General features: G+C 41.5%; 4 protein-coding genes across 5 annotated transcripts; all 4 read left to right on the forward strand.

Annotated features, from left to right (window-relative positions):
- Window positions 1-3,644: 3,644 nt before the first annotated feature.
- LOC115583227 (E3 ubiquitin-protein ligase TRIM39-like) lies at window positions 3,645-5,512 on the forward strand. Of its 2 annotated transcripts, none has more exons than XM_030419839.1 (2): window positions 3,645-3,733; window positions 3,834-5,512. In XM_030419839.1, exon 2 carries the CDS (start codon window positions 3,846-3,848, stop codon window positions 5,439-5,441), a length of 1,596 nt encoding a protein of 531 aa, XP_030275699.1. In that variant the 5' UTR covers window positions 3,645-3,733; window positions 3,834-3,845; the 3' UTR covers window positions 5,442-5,512. The 2 variants fall into 2 exon arrangements, with proteins under 2 accessions (XP_030275699.1, XP_030275700.1); XM_030419840.1 differs by having other exon boundaries at window positions 3,660-3,733; window positions 3,831-5,512.
- Window positions 5,513-9,125: 3,613 nt separating this feature from the next.
- On the forward strand, window positions 9,126-11,546 carry LOC115582835 (nuclear factor 7, ovary-like). The gene is made up of 3 exons (XM_030419054.1): window positions 9,126-9,205; window positions 9,308-10,763; window positions 11,530-11,546. The coding sequence occupies exons 2-3, from the start codon at window positions 9,323-9,325 to the stop codon at window positions 11,544-11,546; spliced, it is 1,458 nt and encodes a 485-aa protein (XP_030274914.1). The 5' UTR covers window positions 9,126-9,205; window positions 9,308-9,322.
- Window positions 11,547-14,192: 2,646 nt separating this feature from the next.
- LOC115582836 (nuclear factor 7, brain-like) lies at window positions 14,193-18,443 on the forward strand. The gene is made up of 2 exons (XM_030419056.1): window positions 14,193-15,667; window positions 18,404-18,443. The coding sequence occupies exons 1-2, from the start codon at window positions 14,193-14,195 to the stop codon at window positions 18,441-18,443; spliced, it is 1,515 nt and encodes a 504-aa protein (XP_030274916.1).
- An 816-nt stretch (window positions 18,444-19,259) lies between these two features.
- Window positions 19,260-20,794, forward strand: LOC115583262 (tripartite motif-containing protein 35-like). Its single transcript, XM_030419915.1, has 2 exons — window positions 19,260-19,643; window positions 19,750-20,794. The coding sequence occupies exon 2, from the start codon at window positions 19,766-19,768 to the stop codon at window positions 20,711-20,713; it is 948 nt and encodes a 315-aa protein (XP_030275775.1). The 5' UTR covers window positions 19,260-19,643; window positions 19,750-19,765; the 3' UTR covers window positions 20,714-20,794.
- The last annotated feature ends 2,408 nt before the right edge of the window (window positions 20,795-23,202 follow it).

The raw sequence follows: 23,202 nt of genomic DNA on the forward strand, positions 1-23,202 counted from the left end.
GAGGTCTCAGGATGAGGAACACAATCACAACACCTGCTTTCTGATGAGTTTTATGAGACAGAAATGACTTAAAGTACATGCTGTCAAGGGTGGTGATACATTGTATCACTGCAAATATAATTCTAAGTTTTGCGTTCGTGTCTGTTCTTCATGTCTCTGTTCTGCTGATAAGAGATCGTACTGAGCATGCAGTCAGGCTGCAAGAACAGCCTGACTGTGTTCAAAGTTCACATCAGATGTCAGCATGACTTGTTTTTATTCAGTGACAGTAACTGTGGTAAGAGAGCGTCTGCTGCCATGTCTGTAGAGGAAACTGGATTCAAACCAGATACAGACAGAAAACCACCTGGTTGCTGTGTGAATAAAATGAGACCAGGATATAAAGAAAGACTACGAGTGTACCAACCTGTTGCACTTAAACATCCCCTCCTCACAGGTATTAAAGGAGACATTTTATGTTAATTTTCAGGTTCATCATTTTATTGTTAGGTCACTACTAGAACAGGTTTACATGCTTTAATGCTCAAAAACATCATTTTTTTCATTTTGTCCAGTGCTGCAGCAGGAACGCCGTTTTCGCTCCTGTCCCTTTAAGGCCCCCGCTCTCCTGAATATTCAGTCTGCTCTGATTGGTAGACTCACAAACGCCTGAGCCAGCACTGCTTACAACAACAACAACAGAGCAGCTGTGCTAAATCAATTCTTGAGTGCCAAACTAGCTGCTAGGCATTAATTATGCAAGTGTGTGACTTGGTGACATAGTGTGATGTCACAGAATTAAAGGCGGGGCTACTGATGAGGCATTCCAGGAGCAGAGTTTTCTGTGGGAGAGCGGAGCTTCTGTTGGTGCAGACTTTGAACTTAACTTTCAAGATTTTCACCATGAAGAAGAACAAATATAAAACACTGAAAGAAAGGAGAAAATGAAAAGATGTCAGAGGTCTTCCTTTATAGCAAAACGCAAAACAATCTCTGTGTGTCTGACAATCTTTAAAATGGCTCCTACTCCTTCTTCCTCATTGAAAATAATCCAGAATATATGAAAATGCCATTTCATTCTCAGTGTTTCTGCACTGGAGGATTCAAGTTTCTCAACCCAGACACCAGAATACAATGATTAATGTTTAAATGTGTTTGTGTCATACGTAGTATATTCATATCACATTCACATTACATGTTTATGATCCACATGTTGTAGCAGAAGGGAAAAGATGGTGATGAAGTCACAGCGAGGCATGAATGCTGCCAAGCCAGTGACTGCAGTTCTGAACATTTCTGATCGAGAAACCACAGGATCATTTTGGCGAGAAGTCGGGACATTTGTGGCGTCTGAAACAGGTCTTTTAAGACAAGACGTGATCTTTTCCTAATGTCAACCTACTGATTTTGTACCTAAACCTAAACACAGCGTATCATCGTGACATTCAACAAAGTTTCAACATATCTGTGGTTTGCAGGGATGTACAAGGCTAAAATGTATTCTGGTGATTGGTGCTGCTGGATATCAGAGCAGAATTGGCTTCCAAACTACTTGTGATGTCACAAATCTCCCCTGTAAGTCGCCTCTTGAAACCTGTTTTCACACTTTCAGTAATGACCAAGGAAACAGTGTCAAACACTGCTCATACATCATTCTATAATGAGTCAGTTTCGGCGGAGACCCCCCCTTTCTCCGGGGTCCGTAGGACCATGGTCAGGGACCCAGTCCAGGCACAAATTTTAGTAGGGGAAATTTTGACCCTTCAACACCAGGATGCGATTATGAGAGTAGAGCCAAGTGAACAGCTCACTGGCTTTTACTCTCTGTATTTCCTGTTGTCAAAAAACGGAGGCCTACTTCCCATGTTGGACCTCAGACGCTTAAATGCCTTCATAAAGGTTATGCTTTTCAAGATGCTGACCACGAGTCAGATCCTGGAGGCTGTGGAAAAGGGGGACTGGTTCACTTCAGTAGCTCTAAGGGACGCTTATTTCCATGTTCCCATCTGCCCAGACCACAGACCCTTTCTCCGCTTTGCCTTCCAGGGGCAGGCCTAGCAGTTCAAGGTCCTCCCATTTGGACTTTCCCTCTCACCAAGGGTGTTTACCAGGGTGATTGGAGCAGCTTTGCTCTCTCTCCAGCGGTCGGGAATAAAGATCCCCTTATACTTGGACGATTGGCTGATTTGTGCCCCATCCCACCAAGTTTTACGGGACACAAGATCGGTTCTCTCCCACATCCAGTCCTTGGGGCTCAAAGTGAACAAAGTGAACTCTTTCTGACATCTGCGCAGCAGCTTCTTGGAGTGTCCCCTGTACCTTTGCCAGATTTAACAGGGTCAACGTGGCATTGCCCTCTCCACTGAGCTCCACTGTGCTCTCGGCTGCTGGACGAGTGGTAGAATCCTCGCGATGCTGATGGTACTAGTCATCCAAGGTGAAGACCGTGGTGAAGGTCTGAGTGAGGTCAAAATATATCGTAAGTTATGACTATAACTATGGATCTATGTGACCGAACAATGACCGTCACCATCTCTTGTCACTCAGAACGGTTTGAGGTGTTCCGGGCAAGAGGAAGAGGCGTGCTCACCTGGATGCTTTTGTAGGCGGCGAGTCAAGCCTTCTTAAGGTCAGTCATATGACATTGTTGTTATAAGGTCTCGAGGATAGGGAGATGATGGTATCATTCAAGGTGTAGACCGTGTTGACGGTCATCGTTCTGTCTCACAGATCTATTGTTATAGTCATAACTTACAATATCTGTGAAGTGAGATGTCTGTACAGAACCTAGAGGAAACACTGGTCCAACCGTTGGATGTCTGAAGCGCTTGGGGAGACTGGGTCGAGGTCGGAAACAAATCTGTTCGGTGTGTTCAGCTGCGTTGGAAGCTTTCAGAGCCGCACAGACGTTGTCTGCTCCGATTCAACATGCTAAGTCTAAGGAGGTTGGCTGTTGGTTGTCTGAGCCATTGGTTACTCTGATTGGTTGTGTGCTTGCTGTATGACCATACTGTGAGCACTTTGTGTTTCTATGCCGAATGGGTCAGATGAGAGGCAACAGAGTGGTCTGAGAGTGGTTGGATAAGGCAGTTGGATGTCTGGGCGGTGGGTGGGGGCCTTAAAACACAATGAGCACCAAAACATAGTCTGTTCACCCTGCTGCCATCTGACAACAGATACAGAAGTATCTGCTGCTGTACCATCAGACTACCGAGCAGCTTCACTCCTCAGACTGAGCCTCCTCAATTTATCCTCCATACTCAACCAAAAGGTTTTACTATTCATCCATCCATCCACAGGAAGAACATGTGACACAATCATGGGACAATTCAAGAGATGATCCTGTATTGAAAATTAGTTTAATGTTGATTTTTGGTTGTCACTCATTTTATTATTGTCACTTATTTTGTGTTGTGGTGATGTTGATTTTCAGAGGTTTTAATAATTCTCTTAAGCAAACAAGTTAACTAACTTACTTAAGGGATTAAATACAGGCATTTGTTTTTCACAACCCTGTGTTGTAAAATCATAAATACATGAACCTTGTACCTTTTAAATGAAATGTGACAACTGTGTATGGCAGCCTCTCTGACTTCACTTCCACGCCCTGCATGTCTCACCGGAGACAAACCAGGAAATAGACAGTATGTTATTTTCAGTGCTCTGGGACGGAGAGACAACCAAGGAGAGATTTACCTTCGTTTCAAATTGGAAACACTTCTTCTTCATCCACAGCTGACTTCACCTACTGAATGTGAGTTTTCAACTAATGACAAATGAAAACAACAGTGAACTTTCTGTTTGATAGACCTGACTGATTGATCTGCAGCGTCTGCCTGCTTTATTTTTAGCAGTTTTCCACCACAATGGCTTCAGTATCAGAGGAGGATCTCTCCTGTCCTGTCTGCCACGACGTCTACAAAGATCCTGTCGTCCTGTCATGCAGCCATAGCGTCTGTAGAGACTGTCTGCAGAGCTGGTGGAGAGGGAAACAGAAAAAGCAGTGTCCAGTTTGCAAGGCAAGATCTCTAACAAGTGATCCACCTCGTAACCTGGCATTAAAGAACCTGTGTGAGAGCTTCGTACTGAAAAAAGATGACAGACCTTCAACTGGGTCTGAGCCTCTCTGCAGTCTGCACGGTGAGAAACTGAAACTCTTCTGTCTGGACCATCAGCAGCCGGTGTGTGTCGTCTGCAGAGACTCAAAGACACACAACAACCACAGATTCAGACCCATCGATGAAGCTGCACAGGATCTTAAAGAAGAGCTGCAGAAGTCCCTGAAGCCCTTACAGGACAAACTGAAGGTCTTCAAACAAGTTAAAGAAAACTGTGATCAAACAGCAGAGCACATTAAGTCTCAGGCCCAACACACAGAGAGTCGGATCAAAGAGCAGTTTAAGAAGCTTCATCAGTTTCTAGAAGAGGAAGAGGAGGCCAGGATCTCTGCTCTGAGAGAGGAAGAGGAGCAGAAGAGTCAGATGATGAAGAAGAAGACTAAGGCTCTGAAGAGAGACATAGCAGCTCTCTCAGACATGGTCAAAGCTGCAGAGGAGGAGGAGCTGAGAGCTGCAGACGTCTCATTCCTGCAGAACTACAAGGCTACAGTGAAGAGAGTCCAGCAGCGCCCCCTGCTGGAGGATCCACAACTGGTCTCAGGAGCTCTGATAGACGAGGCCAAACACCTGGGCAACCTGAGCTGCAACATCTGGATCAAGATGAAGGAGAAGGTCTCCTACACTCCTGTGGTTCTGGATCCAAACTCTGCTCATCCAGAACTCCTCCTCTCCGAAGATCTGACCAGTGTGAGACGTGCAGAGAAACAGATTCTCCCTGAAAACCCAGAGAGGTTTGATTACCACCCCTCCGTCCTCGGTTGCGAGGGCTTCGACTCAGGGACTCACAGCTGGGATGTTAAAGTTGGAGACAGTACAGACTGGTCTGTGGGTGTCGCTGCAAAGTCGGTCAAGAGGAAAGGGAACATAAAGTCCAAGTTATGGAGATTAAAATTCTCTGATGGTAAATATAGCGCCTGCTCTCCTGCAAAAACACCAGTTGATCTCTCAGGGAAGAAGAAGCTGAAGAAGCCAAAGTATCAGCTGATCAGAGTTAATCTGGAAAGGGAAAAACACGAGCTGTCGTTCACTGATCCTGACACTGACACACTCATACACACCTTCACCTGCGCTTTCTCCAAGAAGCTGTTTCCATATATCTGCAACAAAGATAAAAACCCGATTGAGATTTTACCGCAGGAGGACGACGACAGCGACGACAGCGACAACAGTGACGACAGCGACGACAACAACGTCAGCGACGACAGCAATGACAGCGACAACAGCGACGACAGCAATGACAGCGACAACAGCGACGACAGCGAGGACGAGGACGAGGATGATCCCTCCAGTAGTGATGATGATGCCAACGATCACTGCAGTATTGCTGATTACTTGTTCGATTAAAGCCCTGAAATAGACTGTTACAGACAAAACACAGGTGATGATCCTGTCTGTACAAGTAAAAGTGTTCAGCCTTAATCAAAATGTGAATTGTAAATTACTGATAATGTGTGTGAGCACTGAGCAGACAAATGTCTCTTGGTGAAATATGAAAACATCTCCAGCACATAGAAGCTGTCTGTGAACGAGTTTTCAGACCCTAATGTCTCTGTCTCGGTTGTTCTGTCAGAGTATGAGACACAAAATTGAAAATTGTGGGTTCGTACTTGTCGGTGATTATAGAAATGAAGCTTTCTCTGATCTTCCACTCAGTCACAAAGTTTCCTTGTCAGCTCAGTTGGCCTTTTTCACAGAAGACATTTTGAAAAGTCAAACATTCAGGGTGCTGCTCTGTTACACGATCACGGTTTACGTGGACTTTTGAACAGAGCCGTTGTTTACAATATCAGTAACACGTCTGTTTTCCTACTACAAGTCAAAATGTCTGCTGTGTCAAAGACTTATTGGCCAGCAGGAAGTGAACTGTGACCTTTTGAAATCAAAATGAGCCATAAAATTATTTTGTGTTTTACACGATTTAGAAAAGAGAGATATATTTGCTATTTTGCTAGCTGCACAGCTAACTGAGCTAATTAGCTAATGGCAGCTACAGTAAGCGGCTGTTTGGATTGAAGTGACCTCGCTTGAGGAGGCCAATTCTTACATATTGCACCTTTTAAAGTTTTTTTTTTTTTTCACAGATACTGTCTAAGAGAGGAGATGATTAACAAAGGATTAAAATCTGTAAAATGCAACCTTATTTCACTGTGCCTTTAAAGCAAAGTAATGGAACTTTTTATTTTTTACCTTAAATACCAGCTTGAAATCATTTTTGATGGTACAGTTGACAAATTGTCCTGTGATTTGTTTTTACCACAGTGGTTTTGCACTTTGCAACTGTGCTATTGCCAAATAACACAAAATGCCAATCTTGTTTTTTGCTTTATGATTGAATGCAGATAAGTTTCAGTCTAGTTTTGCTTTAGTTTAAAGCTTTGCATCGTTCTCATTATTCTAAGGAGGTTTTCTACGGTTTGACATGAGAAGTAGAAGGTAGTTAAGATTGTGGATCTAATGTGGAGCATCTGTGTGCCTTAATTACATCATCACACTCCTGTTCATGATTGGTTATTTTGGGTGTGGAGCTTTCACTGCTGTCGCTTTTAGTTCACTCTGAATAAGAAAATCAGCTGTAGACCGTGATGTAAATGCCAAAGATTTATGTTTTTGTTGCTCGCAATCGAAGGTTGTAACCTGTTCTGTTTGCTTTCATCTACTTTTAATGAAGGAAAGAGTTAAATGTGTTCAGATTTATTGAACACTGTGATGGATATGATTGAATTTCATTGGAGAGAAGAAAACAAATAAAAGGTGAATCAACAAAATGTTTTATGTTGTATTGTTTAATAGAACGATAAAACAGAATAACAGAAGATAACAGAGTCGATCTGTTTCAGTTAATAGGACACAATTTAGTACACAGTCTGACTTTGTACAATAACGAGATAAAACAGAAAAGGGAGGTCTCAAGTGAAGGTGTGATGGCACTGAACACAATCACAACACCTGCTTTCTGATAAGTTTCATGAGACAGAAATAGAAATTAAAGTACATGCTGTCAAGGGTGGTGACACATTTTATTACTACAAATATAATTCTAAGTTTTGCACTTGTGTCTGTTCTTCATGTCTCTGTTCTGCTGATAAGAGATCGTACTGAGCATGTGCAAGAACAGCCTGACTGTGTTCAAAGTTCACATCAGATGTCAGCATGACTTCGAACATGAACTTGTTTTTTTTCAGTGACAGTAACTGTGGTAAGAGAGCGTCTGCTGCCATGTCTGTAGAGGATACTGGATTCGAACTAGATACAGACAGAAAACCACCTGGTTGCTGAGTGAATATAATGACAGCAGGATATAAAGAAAGACTACGAGTGTACCAACCTGTTGCACTTAAACATCCCCTCCTCATAGGTATTAAAGGAGACATTTTATGCTCGTTTGTAGGTTCATCATTTTATTTTTAGGTCACTACTAGAACGGGTTTACATGCTTTGATGCTCAAAAAACATCCGCTGCAGCATGCACACTCTTTTAGCTCCTGTCCCTTTAAGGAGCCCCCCCTCCTGAATACCCAGTCTGCTCTGATTGGTCGGCTCACACATGCCTGAGCCAGCGCTGATAACAACAACAGAGTCAAACTAGCTGCTAGGCATTAAATATGCAAATGTATGACATGGTGACATAGTGTGATGTCACAGAATTAAAGGCGGGGCTACTGATGAGGCGTTCCAGGAGCAGAGTTTTCTGTGGGAGAGCGGAGCTTCTGTTGGTGCAGACTTTAACCTTAACTTTCAAGATTTTCACCATGAAGAAGAACAAATATAAAACACTGAAGAAAAGGAGAAAATGAAAAAAACACAAGAGATCTTCCTTTATAGCGAAACGCAAAACAATCTCTGTGTGTCTGACGATCTTTAAAATGGCTCCTCCTCCTTCCTCCTCATTAAAAAAAATCAACAACATATGAACATGCCATTTAATTCTCAGTGTTTCTGCACTGTAGGATTCAAGTTTCTCAACCCAGACACCAGAATACAATGATTAATGTTTAAATGTGTTTGTGTCATAGTAGTATATTCATATCTGGCTCACATAACATGTTTATGATCCACCTTTCGTAGCGGATGGGAAAAGATGGTGATGAAGTTACAGCGAGGCATGAATGCTGCCAAGCCAGTGACTGCAGTTCTGGAATGCGCTTCAACATTTCTGAGTGAGAAACCACAGCATCATTGTGGCGAGAAGTCAGGACATTTGTGGCGTCTGAAACAGGTCTTTTAAGCCAAGACGTCAACTTTTCCTAATGTCAACCTACTGATTTTGTACCTAAACCTAAACACAGCGTATCATCGTGAAAATGATCGTCATCATAGAAAATTCAACAAAGTTTCAACATATCTGTGGTTTGCAGGGATGTACATGGCTAAAATGTATGCTGGTGATTGGTGCTGCTGAATATCAGAGCAGAAATGGCTTCCAAACTACTTGTGATGTCACAAATTTAAGAGTCGCCTCTTAAAACCCGTTTTCACACTTTCAGTAATGACTAAGGGAATAGTGTCAAATTCTGCTCATACGTCATTCTACACAGTGAAGCTCAAACACTCGACTGCAGAAACGAGAATAAAAAGACATTTCTGACTGCAGGATGACTTTAACCAAAGCCAAGAAACTGATGGTTGATTTTAGAAAAAGCTATGCTGAGGGGGAGCAGGTGAACAGTTACAGGACAAGGCTCTACTTCCTACAGAAACTATGGAAGACTAAATTTCAGAGCCAGATTTGTATCAACTGTCGTCAGCAGAGGAGGAATATGAAGCAACCCTGACTGGAAACATCACAAACTGTCATGGTACATCACGGTCCAGGACAGGACCGCTCTACAGCAAAACCACCCAGAACATCACAGGTACCATCTACAGAGCATCAGTGACATCAGTGAAGTGAGATGTCTGTACAGAGCCCAGAGGAAACTAAGAGACTTGTTTAAACTTGTATGGGAGCCTCTATGTCTTCACTTCAACGCCCTACGTGACTCACCAGAGACAAGCAAGGAAATACACAGTGCATTATTTTCAGCGCTCTGGGACGGAGAGACAGACAAGGAGAGATTTACCTTCGTTTCAAATTGGAAACACAATTCGACTGACTTCACACACTGAACGTGAGTTTACCACCAGCAAAACACAAAAACAATTGTTAACTTTCCAGTTGATAGACCTGACTGATTGATTTCCAGCGTGCTCACTTCCTGCTTTGTTTTCAGCGTTTTTCAACCACGATGGCTTCCAACTTAGAGCACGATTTCTCCTGTCCTGTCTGCCAAGATGTCTACCAAGATCCTGTTCTCCTGTCATGCAGCCACAGCTTCTGTAGAGACTGTCTGCAGAACTGGTGGAGAAGGAAACGAACACAGGAGTGTCCGGTTTGTAGGAGAAGATCATCAAGAAGTGAACCACCGTGTAACTTGATACTAAAGAACCTGTGTGAGAGCTTCTTATTGACAGGAAATCAGAGAGCTTCAGCAGAGTCCGAGGCTGTCTGCAGTCTGCACAGTGAGAAACTCAGACTTTTCTGTCTGGACCATCAGCAGCCGGTGTGTGTCGTCTGCAGGGACTCAAAAAAACACAACAACCACAGATTCAGACCCATTGATGAAGCTGCACAGGATCTTAAAGAAGAGCTCCAGAAGTCCCTGAAGCCCTTACAGGACAAACTGAAGGTCTTCAAACAAGTTAAAGGAAACTGTGATCAAACAGCAAAACACATCAAGGTCCAGGCCCGACAGACAGAGAGTCAGATCAAAGAGCAGTTTAAGAAGCTTCATCAGTTTCTAGAAGAGGAAGAGGAGGCCAGGATCTCTGCTCTGAGGGAGGAAGAGGAGCAGAAGAGTCAGATGATGAAGAAGAAGACTGCAGCTCTGAGTAAAGACATAGCAGCTCTGTCAGACACGATCAGAACCACAGAGGAGGAGCTGAGAGCTGAAGACGTCTCATTCCTGCAGAACTACAAGGCTGCAGTGAAGAGAGTCCAGCAGCGCCCCCTGCTGGAGGATCCACAGCTGGTCTCAGGAGCTCTGATAGACGAGGCCAAACACCTGGGCAACCTGAGCTACAACGTCTGGAACAAGATGAAGGAGACGCTCTCCTACACTCCTGTGGTTCTGGATCCAAACTCTGCTCATCCAGAACTCTTCCTGTCTGAAGATCTGACCAGTGTGAGACGTGCAGAGAAACAGATTCTCCCTAAAAACCCAGAGAGGTTTGTTTACCACTCCTCCGTCCTCGGCTCCGAGGGCTTCGACTCAGGGACTCACAGGTGGGATGTTGAAGTTGGAGACAGTACAGACTGGTCTGTGGGTGTCGCTGCAGAGTCGGTCAAGAGGAAAGGCAACATGCAGTCTGGTGTATGGATAATAGGATTCTCTGATGGTAAAAATAAAGCCTTCTCCCCGGAAGCCAAACTAATTGTTCTCTCAATGGAGACAAAGCTACAGAAGATCAGAGTAAATCTGGACTTGGACAAAGGAGAGCTGTCGTTCTCTGATCCTGACACTAAGGCACAAATACACACCTTCACACACACTTTCAACGAGAAGCTCTTTCCATACATATGCAATAGAGATGAACGCCCTATTAAGATTATAGAAGAGATGACTAAAGATGATGATGATGATGATGATGATGATGACGATAGTGTTTTTGGTGGTGATCCTATTCATAGTGATGATGATGATGATGAAGATGATGATAATGGTGATGATGATGATGATGATAATGATGATGATGATGATGATGATGATAATGATGATGAGGAGGAGGAGGAGGAGGAGGAGGAGGAGGAAGACAACAGAAGTCTGATGATTAATAACGATTTGATTTGGCAATTTTTTAGTGATTAGTCGAACAGGAGAATAGACAACAGGAAGAACATGTGACAGAAACATGGGACAACTCCAGAGATGAACTTGGAGTTCAAAGTAGATTAATGTTGATTTTCATTTTAATTCTGTGTTCAGATTTGTGGTGATGTTGATTTTTTGCGCTTTTATTAGCCGTCTATAAACTGGTAACAGGTTCCTTCAAGTACTTACAAATGTCTTATAATCTGACAATTATTAGTTGGTGATGCTATAGTAAACACGTATAGTTTTATAAACACATAATAATGTTATTTCAGTCATAACAGTTCACTTTTTGGGTGTTTTCTAAGGATCACTGGTGCAATGTTGTTAAACGATTCAAGATCATTATGTTTCTGTATTTTTGTAATCAATATAAGAGTACATACTGTATGTGATGATAACACTTCATGTCAAGGTCCTTGTAATAAGCTTTAGTTAACAGGTAATGAGGGCCTTATAAATAATACACAATTAAATAATCTAATAAAAATCTTTCCTGCAGTTCTATAAACAAAATGTTTCCTCTCAAGATATAAAATAAAAGATGTGTGTGTTTCATCTGCGTCACCCTCTCGTGTTTCCAGTTTCTGCATCATTGTGATGTCACCGGGGTGTCATCATCTGATTGGTCGGCACCCAGCTGAGTGGTTTTTATAGAAACACACACACACACACACACACACACACACACACCTCAGTGACAAAAGCAGCAGTTTGTGATGATTCAATGCTGATGCCATTCTTAGCTTTTGGATCCAAACTGTACCTGTGTCAAATTAATCAATAAGTAATAAGCTGTTTGTGTAATCTATGAAAACATTCATGTTATTGTAAACTTATTCACATTAATTTAAATACAGTCAAGTTATTATAATAAACTGTACGACATGACACCATGTGATACATTGCTCATATCATAACAGTATCTATTGTTAGTTAAGACCTTTAACTGATGAAGAACGAGGGACGCAGATGAAAGTTAAAAGATCCGAAAAAGGTAAAACCAAACAGAAACTTTTATTTGCTCAGCTGGTTTTCATCTAGACATCTTGTCATACAGGTACAGGTAGATTTTTCTCTACACATATATATATAGTGCACAAATATATACATGTATATATTTGTGCACTATATATATATATATATATATATATGTATATATACACTTTTATAAAATAGTGAAGCGTGTATTTGTTGTACTTCAGACCAGACAAAGAGTTTAACAGCGTTCAGACATGAAGCAACACAAATATCAGAGGTAGGACGGAAAGTTGGAAGTCAGTAAAGAGACAAACACATTTTTTTTTTACAGGAGAAGAGATGCACACTCACAATTTTAATATTTACAAAAAGAATGAGGACAAAATACAAACTTGAAAACTGAATAAACAAGCTGTTCTCAGACATTTATTGCTCATTTTCAGGTCTCATTTCCCCTCTCCTGAATACCCAGTCTGCTCTGATTGGTCGGCTCACACATGCCTGAGCCAGCGCTGCTAACAACAACAGAGCCAAACTAGCTGCTAGGCATTAATTATACAAATGTGTGACACGGTGACATAGTGTGATGTCACAGACTTAAAGGCGGGGCTACTGATGAGGCGTTCCAGGAGCAGAGTTTTCTGTGGGAGAGCGGAGCTTCTGTTGGTGCAGACTTTAACCTTAACTTTCAAGATCTTTTCCATTAAGAAGAACAAATATAAAACACTGAAGGAAAGGAGAAAATGAAACAACATAAGAGATCTTCCTTTATTGCAAAAGGCAAAACAATCTCGGTGTGTCTGACAATCTTTAAAATGGCTCCTACTCCTTCTTCCTCATTAAAACAACTCCAGAATATATGGACATGCCATTTCATTCTCAGTGTTTCTGCACTTGAGGATTCAAGTTTCTCAATCCAGACACCAGAATACAATGATTAATGTTTAAATGTGTTTGTGTCATAAGTAGTATATTCATATAGCGTTCACAATACAAGTTTATGATCCACATTTCGTAGTGGAGGGGGAGAGATGGTGATGAAGTTACAGCGAGGCAAGAATGCTGCCAAGCCAGTGACTGCAGTTCTGGACATTTCTGATCGAGAAACCACAGGATCATTGTGGCGAGAAGTCGGGACATTTGTGGCGTCCGAAACATGTATTTTAAGCCAAGACGCGATCTTTTCCTAACGTCAGCCTACTGTTTTTGTACCTAAACCTAAACACAGCATATCATCGTGACATGAAAAAGAAAATTCAACAAAGTTTCAACATATCTGTGGTTTGCAGGAATGTACATGGCTAAAATGTATTCTGGTGATTGGTGCTGCTGAATATCAGAGCAGTATTGGCTTCCATACTACTTGTGATGTCACAACTCTCACCTGTAAGCCGCCTCTTAAAGCCTGTTTTCACACTTTCAGTAATTAATAAGGAAACAGTGTCAAACTCTGCTCATACATCATTCTGCACAGTGAAGTTCAAACACTCGACTGCAGGAACAAGAAGAAAAACACATTTCTGACTAGACGATGACCAAAACCAAGACACTGATGGTTGATTTTAGAAAAAGCTGAGCTGACGTGGAGCAGGTGAACAGTTATAGGACAATGGTTCATCACGGGCCAGGACAGGACGGATTTACAGCGGGTGATTAAAACCACCCAGAACATCACTGGTACCATCTACAGAGCATCTGTGACATCAGTGAAGTGAGATGTCTGCACACTCTGCTGCCATCTGACAACAGATACTTCTGTATCTGTTGTTGTACCTCCAGACTACACAGCAGCTTCACTCCTCAGGCTGTGAGACTCCTCAATGTATCCTCCGTACTCAAACAATAAGTTTGAATATTCATCCATTTATACAATTATTCTTTTGTGTGCAGCATTAAGGGATGACAACAAGCATTTTTCTTTCACAACCCTGTGTTGTAAAATCATAAATACATGAACCTTGTACCTTTTAAGTTTGTATGGCAGCCTTTATGTCCTCACTTCCACGCCCTGCATGTCTCACCTGAGATAAACTAGGAAATAGACAGTGTGTTATTTTCAGCGCTCTGGGACGGAGAGACAGTCAAGGAGCGATTTACCTTTGTTTCAAATTGAAAACTCTTCTTCTTCAACCTGCAGCTGACTTCTGAACGTGAGTTTACCACCAACAAAACACAAAAACAATGGTTAACTTTCTAGTCGATAGACCTGATCAATTGATTTCCAGCGTGCTCACTTCCTGCTTTGTTTTCAGCAATTTTTACCACAATGGCTTCCATCTTAGTGGAGGATCTCTCCTGTCCTGTCTGCCACGACGTCTACGAAGATCCTGTTCTCCTGTCATGCAGCCACAGCTTCTGTAGAGACTGTCTGCAGAGCTGGTGGAGAAGGAAACGAACACAGAGGTGTCCAGTTTGTAGGAGAAGATCATCAAGAAGTGAACCACCGTGCAACTTGATACTAAAGAACCTGTGTGAGAACTTCTTACTGACAGGAGATCAGAGATCTTCAACTGGGTCTGAGCCTCTCTGTAGTCTGCACGGTGAGAAACTGAAACTCTTCTGTCTGGACCATCAGCAGCCGGTGTGTGTCGTCTGCAGAGACTCAAAAAAACACAACAACCACAGATTCAGACCCATCGATGAAGCTGCACAGGATCTTAAAGAAGAGCTCCAGAAGTCCCTGAAGCCCTTACAGGACAAACTGAAGGTCTTCGAACAAGTTAAAGGAACCTGCGATCAAACAGCAAAACACATTAAGGTCCAGGCCCGACACACAGAGAGTCAGATTAAAGAGCAGTTTAAGAAGCTTCATCAGTTTCTAGAAGAGGAAGAGGAGGCCAGGATCTCTGCTCTGAAGGAGGAAGAGAAGCAGAAGACTCAGATGATGAAGGAGAAGACTGAAGCTCTGGGTAAAGACACGACAGCTCTTTCAGACACAGTCAGAACCACAGAGGAGCAGCTGAAAGCTGAAGACGTCTCATTCTTGCAGAACTACAAGGCTACAGTGAAGAGAGTCCAGCAGCGCCCCCTGCTGGAGGATCCACAGCTGGTCTCAGGAGCTCTGATAGACGTGGCCAAACACCTGGGCAACCTGAGCTACAACATCTGGAACAAGATGAAGGAGGAGGTCTCCTACACTCCTGTGGTTCTGGATCCAAACTCTGCTCATCCAGAACTCCTCCTGTCTGAAGATCTGACCAGCATGAGATGTGCAGAGAAACAGATTCTTCCTAAAAACCCAGAGAGGTTTGATTACCACCCCTCCATCCTCGGTTCCTATGGCTTCGACTCAGGGACTCACAGGTGGGATGTTGAAGTTGGAGACAATACAGACTGGTCTGTGGGTGTCGCTGCAGAGTCGGTCAAGAGGAAAGAGAGCATTAAGTCTGGCATATGGATAATAGGATTCTCTGATGGTGAATATAAATTCTTCTCTCCGGAAGCCAAACTAATTGTTCTCTCAACGGAGACGAAGCTACAGAAGATCAGAGTAAATCTGGACTTGGACAAAGGAGAGCTGTCATTCTCTGATCCTGACACTAAGGCACAAATACACACCTTCACACACACTTTCAACGAGAAGCTCTTTCCATACATATGCAATAGAGATGAACGTCCTGTTAAGATTATAGAAGAGATGACTAAAGATGATGATGATGATGATGATGATGATGATGACGATAGTGTTTTTGGTGGTGATCCTATTCATAGTGATGATGATGATGATGATGATGATGATGAAGATGATGATAATGGTGATGATGATGATGATGATGATGATGATGATGATAATGATGATGAGGAGGAGGAGGAGGAGGAGGAGGAGGAAGACGACAGAAGTCTGATGATTAATAACGATTTGATTTGGCAATTTTTTAGTGATTAGTCGAACAGGAGAATAGACAACAGGAAGAACATGTGACAGAAACATGGGACAACTCCAGAGATGAACTTGGAGTTCAAAGTAGATTAATGTTGATTTTATTTTGGGCTCATTTTAATTCTGTGTTCAGATTTGTGGTGATGTTGATTTTTTGCGCTTTTATTAGCCGTCTATAAACTGGTAACAGGTTCCTTCAAGTACTTACAAATGTCTTATAATCTGACAATTATTAGTTGGTGATGCTATAGTAAACACGTATAGTTTTATAAACACATAATAATGTTATTTCAGTCATAACAGTTCACTTTTTGGGTGTTTTCTAAGGATCACTGGTGCAATGTTGTTAAACGATTCAAGATCATGATGTTTCTGTATTTTTGTAATCAATATAAGAGTACATACTGTATGTGATGATAACACTTCATGTCAAGGTCCTTGTAATAAGCTTTAGTTAAAAGGTAATGAGGGACTTATAAATAATACATAATTAGATAATCTAATGAAAATCTTTCCTGCAGTTCTATAAACAAAATGTTTCCTCTCAAGATATAAAATAAAAGATGTGTGTGTTTCATCTGCGTCACCCTCTCGTGTTTATTTCAGTTTCTGCATCATTGTGATGTCACCGGGGTGTCATCATCTGATTGGTCGGCACCCAGCTGAGGGGTTTTTATAGAAACACACACACACACACACAAAGACAGGTAGAACGTGTCATTGTGTTATTTTTGTCCGCTTACATCAGAATAATATATAACATATTCATAGAGAGAGAGAGAGAGAGAGAGAGAGAAAGTGTGTGTGTGTGTGATCAGATCTGCCTCAGTGACAAAAGCAGCAGTTTGTGATGATTCAATGGTGATGCCATTCTTAGCTTTTGGATCCAAACTGTACCTGTGACAAATTAATCAATAAGTAATAAGCTGTCTAATCTATAAAAATACTCATGTTATTGTAAACGTATTCACATTAATTTAAATACAGTCCAGATATTATAATAAACTGTACGACATGACACCATAAGATACATCGCTCATATCATAACAGTATCTAATGTTAGTGAAGACATTTAATGATGAAGAATGAAGGACGCAGATGAAAGTTAAAAGATCCGAAAAAACCAAACAGAAACTTTTATTTACTCACCTGTTACTCATCTAGACATCTCGTCATACAGGTACAGGTAGATTTTTCTCTATAAAGTGCACAAATATAAACACTATACACTTTTATAAAATAGTGAAGCGTGTATTTGTTGTACTTCAGACCAAACAGAGAGTTTTACAGCGTTCAGACATGAAGCAACACAAATATCAGAGGTAGGACGGAAAGTTGGAAGTCAACGAAGAGACAAACACATTTTATTTTTTACAGGAGAAGAAATGCACACTCACAATTCTAATATTTACAAAAAGAATGAGGACAAAATACAAACTCGAAAATACATTTTTTCCCCCAGAAAACTGAATAAACAAGCTCTTCTCAGACATTTCATGCTCATTTTCAGGTCTCATTTCCCCCCTCCTGTATACCCAGTCTGTTCTGATTGGTCGGCTCTCACACGCCTGAGCTAGCACTGCTAACAACAGAGCCAAACTAGCTGCAAGGCATTAATGCACAGAACCCAGAGGAAACTAAAAGACAACATCCAGAACACAGTCTGTTCACCCTGCTGCCATCTGACAAGAGATACAGAAGTATCTGCTGCTGTACCATCAGACTACACAGCAGCTTCACTCCTCAGGCTATGAGACTCCTCAATTTAACCTCCGTATTCAACCAATGAGTTTTACTATTCATTCTTTTATATAATTATTATTTTGTGTGCAGCATTAAGGGATTACAAGAATCATTTCCAGGACAACAGGAAGAACAAGTGACACAACCATGAGACAATTCCAGAGATGATCCTGTATTTAAAAGCAGTTTAATGTTGATTTTGCTTTGTCACTCATTTTATCTTATTTTGTGTTGTGGTGATGTTGATTTTCAGAGCTTTTAATAATTATCTTAAGAAAGACAAGTTCATTATATAAAAGATAGAAAATAAAAGATGTGTGTCTTTTGAACAGATACAGAAGTATCTGCTGTTGTACCATCAGACTACACAGCAGCTTCACTCCTGAGGCTGTGAGACTCCACAATTCATCCTCCATACTCAACAAAAAAGTTTGACTATTCATCCATTTATATAATTACTCTTTTGTGTGAAGCATTAAGGGATTACATGAAGCATTTTCAGGACAACAGGAAGAACATGTGACACAATCAAGAGACATTTCCAGAGATGATCCTGTATTTAAAAACAGTTTAATGTTGATTTTGCTTTGTCACTAATTTTATCTTATTTTGTGTTGTGGTGATGTTGATTTTCAGGGCTTTGAATAATTCCCTTAAGCAAACAAGTTAAATAAAAAGAAGATAGAAAAAAAAGATGTGTGTCTATTAAACAGATACAGAAGTATCTGCTGCCGTACCTCCAGACTATACAGCAGCTTCACTCCTCAGGCTGTGAGACTCCTCAATTTATCCTCCGTACTCAACAGAAAAGTTTAACTATTAATCCATTTACATAATTGTGCTTTTGTGTGCAGCATTAAGGATTACCAGAATCCTTTTCAGGACATCAGGTAGAACATGTGACACATTCATGAGACAATTCCAGAGATGATCCTGTATTTAACAGCAGTTTCTCATTTTATCTTATTTTGTGTTGTGGTGATGTTGATTTTTCAGAGCTTTAAATAATTATCTTAAGAAAAACAAGTTCATTATATAAAAGATAGAAAATAAAACAAGTGTGTTTATTTCAGAAGTAGCTACTGTTGTACCTCCAGACTGCACAGCAGCTTCACTCCTCAGACTGTGAGACTCCTCAACTCATCCTCCGTACTCAACCAAAACGTTTTAAACAACTTAAATAAAAAGAAGATAGAAAATAAAAGATGTGTCTTTTAAACTGATACAGAAGTATCTGCTGCTCTATCTCTATACTACCGAGCAGCTTCACTCCTCAGGCTGTGAGACTCCTCAATTTATTCTCCGTACTCAACCAAAGCATTTTACTATTCATCCATTCATATAATTATTCTTTTGTGTCTTGCATTAAGGGACTAAACACAGGCATTTTTCTATGACAACCCTGTGTTGTAAAATCATAAATAGATAGATTGATAGATAGATAGATTTATAACTTTATTAATTCCAGAGGGGAAATTCGGTCATCATAGCAGCAGGTACATTCAGTGTAATACAATAAAGTGCTATATACAATATGCATAAAAAACAATAGAATAGAACGTTTCTAACAAATACATGAACCTTGTACTTTTTAAATGAATTGTGCCATGTTTGTATGGCAGCCGTTACTGCTTCACTCTTCACTTCCGCAATTCTTGCCGCGCAATGACTCACCAGAGACAAACTAGGAAATACACAGTGTGTTATTTTCAGTCCTCGGAGATGGAGAGACTTGCAAGGAGAGATTTACCTTCGTTTCAAATTGGAAACAATTCTTCTTTAACCTGCAGCTTACTTCGCACACTGAACGTGAGTTTACCACCAAGAAAAAACGAAAACAACAATTAACTTAATCTTAATCACAAGTTTATGAGGCCTTTGATGGGGCTCTTGGCAGTTTGGGCTGATAAAGTTCCACCCCTTACTTGACTCCCCTGAGACGAACCCAGAAGTACAGTGTGTTAACTTTCATTTTCTCAAGAAAACTCCCACGCAGACGGAGAGAAGGGAGAGATTCACAACTGACTCAACTTCCACTGAGAGAGGACCACAACAAGAGAAAAACTGTGTAACAGCTGACTTCACACACTAAACGTGAGTTTACCACTATTAAAAAAATAAATCTTAAATGTTGATAGTTGAAAGTTGATAGACATGATCGATTGATTTCCAGTGCGCTCACTTCCTGCTTTGTTTTCAGTGTTTTTTCAAACACAATGGCTTCCATATCAGAGAACGATCTCTCCTGTCCCGTCTGCCACGACGTCTACAAAGATCCTGTTCTCCTGTCATGCAGCCACAGCTTCTGTAGAGACTGTCTGCAGAGCTGGTGGAGGGGGAACCAGAAAAAGCAGTGTCCAGTTTGCAAGGCAAGATCTCTAACAAGTGATCCACCTCGTAACCTGGCATTAAAGAACCTGTGTGAGACCTTCATACAGAAGAGAAAGCAGAGAGCTTCAGCAGAGTCCGAGCCTCTCTGCAGTCTGCACGGTGAGAAACTGAAACTCTTCTGTCTGGACCATCAGCAGCCGGTGTGTGTCGTCTGCAGAGACTCAAAAAAACACAACAACCACAGATTCAGACCCATTGATGAAGCTGCACAGTATCTTAAAGAAGTGCTCCAGAAGTCCCTGAGGCCCTTACAGTACAAACTGAAACACTTTAAGCAAGTTAAAGGAACCTGCGATCAAACAGAAAAACACATCAAGGTCCAGGCCCAAAACACAGAGAGGCAGATTAAAGAGCAGTTTAAGAAGCTTCACTGGTTTCTAGAAGAGGAAGAGGAGGCCAGGATCTTTGCTCTGAGGGAGGAAGAGAAGCAGAAGACTCAGATGATGAAGAAGAAGACTGCAGCTCTGAGTAAAGACATAGCAGCTCTCTCAGACACGATCAGAACCACAGAGGAGGAGCTGAGAGCTGAAGACATCTCATTCCTGCAGAACTACAAGGCTGCAGTGAAGAGAGTCCAGCAGCGCCCCCTGCTGGAGGATCCACAGCTGGTCTCAGGAGCTCTGATAGACGAGGCCAAACACCTGGGCAACCTGATATACAATGTCTGGAAGAAGATGAAGAAGAAGGTCTCCTACACTCCTGTTTACCACCCTTCCGTCCTCAACTTCACCTCAGGGACTGACAGCAGTGATGATGCTGTCTTTTTCGGTTAAAGCCCTGAAATAGAACATAACAGAGAAAACATGTGTGATGATCCTGTCTGTAAAATTAAAAGAGTTCAGCCTCAATCAAAATGTGTATTGTAAATTACTGATAATGTGTGTGACATCATCAGCACATAGAAGCTGTCTGTGAAAGAGTTTTCAGAATTTAAAGTCTCTGTCTCAGTCGTTCTGTCAGAGTAAGAGACACAAAATTGAACATTGTGGGTTCGTACTTGTTGGTGATCATAGAACAGAAGCTTTCTCTGCTCTTCCACTCAGTCACAAAGTTTCCTTGTCAGCTCAGTCGGCTTTTATCACAAAAGACATTTTGAAAAGTCAAAGTAAGAAAAAGCACAGATGTGAACAGTAGCCTTTTAAAATGATGAATTACATTTAGCTGCTACAGATTCAGGGTGCTGCTCTGTTGCACAATCACAGTTTACGTGGACATTTGGACAGAGCTGTTGTTTACAATATCAGTAACACGTCTGTTTTCCTACTACAACAAGTCAAACTGTCTGCTGTGACGAAGACTTATTGGCCAGCTGTAAGTGAACTGTGAACTTTTGAATTCAAGATGAGCCATAAAAAATATTTTTGTGTTTTACAGGATTAAGAAAAGAGAGATATATTCGCTATTTCACTAGCTGCACGGCTTACTGAGCTAATTAGCTAATGGCCGGCGCTACCAGAGGTGGATAGTTACGAAGTACATCTACTTCGTTACACTACTTAAAGCTAGGGTCTGTAATGTTGTTCAGAAACACATTTTGTCATACTGGGTGAAATGATCCTGCTATCCTGAGAGTAGTCAATACATTATGTATTCAGAAAAAGGAACGAAAATAATCAGACCTCTGTGGCAGCGGCAGGGATGAGAAAAATCCGACCAATCCGTGCCGTCTGGGCCGGATGGCACAGATTGGTTGGACAGCAGGAAAGGCTGCGATGAAAAAGGCTCTGGATAAAGAAAGAAGTCGGACCGAGTCAACATCGATGTGGCGTTTGAGCGGTGGAGACAACTGGGGCATGTGAAGGGCTTGAAAAGTGATGCAGAGGTTGCTCTATTTCTGTTGGACAGGTAATTATTTGTTTTGTTTCAGGGGGATTTGTTATTTTCATGAAATATGTGAGGTTTGCCAATTTGGCTACGTTTGTAGCTCGTGTTAGCCCAATGCTAACGTTAGCTTCTTTGTGTGTTGTTTTCAACCATGAGAATGACTAATGAGTCGGCCCAATTTCCACTGGATAGGGGTCCGCTGCGTTGCGGCTCCGATCCGGTTTTGCTCCGCCGTCTGGCAATCCCCACCGGTTGCGGTTTGAGTCCGCAAGGGCGCAGTACGGTAGACCGCTGGCCTCACGATGTGTGCTGGTGTCAACACGGAGTGTTTTATTTTGAAAAGTAACCGGATGTAGTTTGTTATTTTGGCGCTTGACTTCCTGTCTGCTCCGTGCTAAATTCAGCTTGAGTTGCTGCATCTTGCTCTGGCATCTCCTTCTCCCTCCTGAGTCCCACCATAGACATGTATACAGAGTCCCACTGCCAGATGCGCGTTCAAGTTTGTGGGAGCGTGGCTTTGGACGGAGCACTGACATGATGGGGGCAGGGGGGTGGAACTTAGAGGAGGTGCCACTTTCAAATCTTGCTAGCTCTCTTGCTAGCTCTCCAGGATTGTAGACCCTAGCTTTAATAGTAGATAAACAGAATAATGGAAGACAACAGAGTTGACCGGTTTCAGTTGAAAGGACACAGCTCAGTACGCAGGAGTGTACTTGTTGAGTCTGACGAACAAGTTTTCAATAATGATAATTCAGTTATTATCTAGTCTCTAATGTGGGCAGCTGCAGGCAGGTTCAGTCAAGATATCTTGTCCTCTTCACACACAACACACCCGCTCTGAAACAGGCTGTTTTTCAGTATGGTGTCAGTAATATTACTTAAAAATGCACTACATAGTTTGGGGGAAGACATTTTAATCAATTAAAAGAAACCTAAATAAACAAATTACTGTTGTTTTCAAGACTGAATAAACTGAATAACTGACCTTAAAGGACAACACAATTTTATACAGTTTATTCACTTATGCCAAAAAAAGTTTGTTTTATTACCTCATAAATATTGTCAATATTAAAATTCAGTTATTTTTCTTTCTGCTCCAAAACTACTTAGCGCTGCATTGATGTACATTGATATCGATCAATATTCAGTATAATTCTGACAGTTTTAGAACTTACTAGTTGTTGCTGTTATGTCCACACGTACCAAAACGATCTTTTTCCCTCCGTCTTCCTTGGCATCGCTCCAAGAATATTTGCGTCCAAACGGATCCATTGTAAACGAGTCAACACGCTGTAGTTCATATTCCAGCCTGTAGGTGGCGCTTGAAATTCACCAAAAACAGAGAAGAAGAGACGGAGCATGTGCATAAAGCTCGCGTGCTGTATACAAACAGATAGTAGAAGAAAAAACCGAACACAACAAGAAGAAGACAAAAATG

Source organism: Sparus aurata, chromosome 6 (genome assembly GCF_900880675.1).
Source record: "Sparus aurata chromosome 6, fSpaAur1.1, whole genome shotgun sequence".
NCBI lineage: Eukaryota > Metazoa > Chordata > Actinopteri > Spariformes > Sparidae > Sparus > Sparus aurata.